The sequence below is a fragment of the Vigna angularis genome, chromosome 4, assembly GCF_016808095.1.
Source record: "Vigna angularis cultivar LongXiaoDou No.4 chromosome 4, ASM1680809v1, whole genome shotgun sequence".
NCBI classification, from domain to species: Eukaryota; Viridiplantae; Streptophyta; class Magnoliopsida; order Fabales; family Fabaceae; genus Vigna; species Vigna angularis.
In genome coordinates, this window is record NC_068973.1 from 19,964,298 (window position 1) to 19,967,172 (window position 2,875).

At 37.0% G+C, this 2,875-nt stretch overlaps 1 protein-coding gene across 1 annotated transcript; it reads right to left on the reverse strand.

Moving 5' to 3' along the window:
- Positions 1 to 1,764: 1,764 nt before the first annotated feature.
- On the reverse strand, positions 1,765 to 2,265 carry LOC108330328 (secreted RxLR effector protein 161-like). The gene has a single exon (XM_017564816.1). The coding sequence runs from the start codon at positions 2,263 to 2,265 to the stop codon at positions 1,765 to 1,767; it is 501 nt and encodes a 166-aa protein (XP_017420305.1).
- Between the last annotated feature and the right edge of the window lie 610 nt (positions 2,266 to 2,875).

The following is a 2,875-nucleotide window of genomic DNA, read 5'->3' on the forward strand; positions in this document are numbered from 1 at the left end:
TGGAAGAACTAGATGAACAATGGAATGAAAGAATGGAAGAGATAGAAAAACCCGAGAAAGAGAAGAGGAGAGCCGTCACCATCTCCAATTCTATCCCCAAGGGGTGAAAACTGTGTTTCTGCTCGTTCCAGCCAAAGATCCAAACCCTAGAACGTTCTAAAGCTTATATATTATTCTAAAAAATACATAACAGTAGGTCCAAGCCCAGAAAAGTGTCACTCAGCGGTAAATACCGCTCAGCGGTACTAGCGCGTGTCAATTCTTCCCCTCAACGCCAGTTTTCCCCTCAGCGGTGCCAACGATTACTGAAAAGTGGCACTCAGCGGTAAATGGCGCTGAGCGGTACTTACTGATTCTCTTCTTTTGCACTTTTTGTGTCCTTTTCTGATTCCATCTCTATCCCTTTTCACTTCTTTCATCAATTTCATCTCAAAACCTGCAAAAACAAGGAAATCAAGCATAAAACCTGTCCAACTCTGTTATTTCCAACAATTCAACAAAATCATGAGTTCAAGCTAATTTCTAAGTCATAAAGGTTGTAATTGAAGTCAATTTTAAGTATAAAAATAACAGTTTTTCAACTGTTATCACAACCCCAAACTTAGAACTTTGCTTGTCCTCAAGAAAATAAGATGTAACTCAATCTTCCACCAATCCATTCAATGGTTCACCACATTCAAAAAGTCCTTCTTTCAAGACAAGTAAATACTCAATTTAGCTCATCATCAAGACTTCAATCAAGATGTGCAAATGCTTTTAGTGTTCACTCAATCACATAATATCCAACAAATGCTATTATCATGAATGATCAATCAACTAAGCAAAGATGTTCTTATGTGTTCATGGAATCTATCCTCACTAGATAAAGTGTTTCTCTCAAACACACAAGTGTATAGGAGATATTCACTCATTCACTCTACTATTACAATGTCACATGAATCAACTTTGCCTTCCATTTAACCATAATCAAAAACACTTACAAGCAAGCATCATCACAAGGACTTTTCAATGGCTTATAATGTGGTTGGGCTAACAATAACAATTGGTTTTTCTGGATCACAAAACCCTTGAGTTAGGAGAATCATCTAAACACAACCATTCTTGATTATTCCCAACTTTCTTTTGCATTGAGCTTTTCTTTTTCTTCTTTTCTTTCCTTTTTCTTTTCCTTTTCACATGCTTAACTTTTAGCTCATTGCTTTTTATTTTCCCTTTCTATTTTCAAACAACCCCAAACTTGAACATTTATCAATACCACAAAATGTTTTCAACTTAACTCAAGGTAAAGCTTTTCAAAAAGGGTTTTCAAATCATGTTCAAGGCTAAGGGTTCAAAGGATAGAACACATAATACTCTCTTTTAGTGGGCTAAATTCATGCATTTGGCTAACATTAATTCGCATTAGGGGCTTAATGAATCATTACTAGTGGGCTTGGCCTAGGTGGACGGCCATGGGAGGATGGTGGATGACTTTGGCTGTCGGTTTGGGAGGACGGCCATGGGAGGACCATTCGAGAGGACGACCGTGTCAGAGGACCATACAATCATGTGAGAGGATCGTACAATACACAATGGTTTAGTAAGAATATCTGCAACTTGATCTTCTGTTTTGCATTGGATAAGAATCACATCTCCATGTTTCTATACTTGCCTTAAAAAGTATAACTTGATGTTAAAATGTTTAGTTTTTCCACGAAACACAAAATTATGAGAGATAGCAATTACAACTTGATTGTCTACAAAAATCTTTGTACTTTCCTTCTACTATAGATTAAGATCAATTAAAATCTTCCTTAGCCACAAAGCTCGATTAACAAGAGTTGTTGCAACAATAAACTCTACCTCAACAGTGGATTGAGTCACTGTTTCTTGCTTTTTTGAGTTCCACAAAAAAACAACAGATCTAATAGTAAAATAGTAGCTTGAAGTGCTCCTCACATCATCAACATAACCTCCCCAATCACTGTCAGAGAAACCAACCAACTTGAACTCCTTGCTCCTTGTAAATTTAACACCAAAACCACTTGTTCCTTTTACATATCGAATCACTCTCTTTGCAACCTTGAGATGAAGTTCACTTGCACAATGCATAAATCTAGATACAATATTCACAACATTCAAAATGTCAAGACGAGTTGCTGTAAGATACATCAAGCAACCAATCAAACTTCTAAAGTACCCTTCATCAACTTTATCAGTACCATCTTCCTTGCACAACTTCTCCTTTTGATTCATAGGAGTATTTGTCTCTTTGCAATCATCCATTCCGATTTTTTTTAGAATTTCCTTTGTGTTAAAAAAGAATGTCTCAATTTCTCACACCAAGAGGGGGTGGTGAATTGATGAAGTATAGAATTTAAAACTTTCAAAATCTTTTTCACCAAAAGTGATGTGATGAGTCATTATTTTCTACTACTAACTTAGCTTTTCGCACCATATTGTGTTAGTGAATTGTGTTTAATTCTCGATTTTTATCTCATTTTCTCGATTTTAATTAATTTGAATTATTTGAGCTTAATTATTTCAATCATTATGTGCAGGACAATCACTGTTTGAAAGGTTCAGAAAAAATTTGGATGTATTGCTCATAACCGAACGGTCTGCTGAAGACTTGACTGAACGGTCTGTTGAAGCCTTGATCGAACGACTTGTTGCAAGCCTGCACCAAATGGCCGAGCACTACAAACCAAGCAGTCTGACGAAGTGGTGACCGAATGGTCAGCTAGAGCTTGCATTGATGGACGAGCACCACAGAACCGAACGGTAGAGAGTGCACAATCAACTGAATGGTTGAGCACTAATGACCGAACGACAATCAACTATTGTCTGATGACCGTACGGTCTGCTTAATCATGCACCGAACGGTTTATGGAAT

Excerpts from the sequence above, each read along its gene's own strand:
- LOC108330328 (XM_017564816.1), bottom strand. The coding sequence starts at position 2,265 with ATGGATGATTGCAAAGAGACAAATACTCCTATGAATCAAAAGGAGAAG.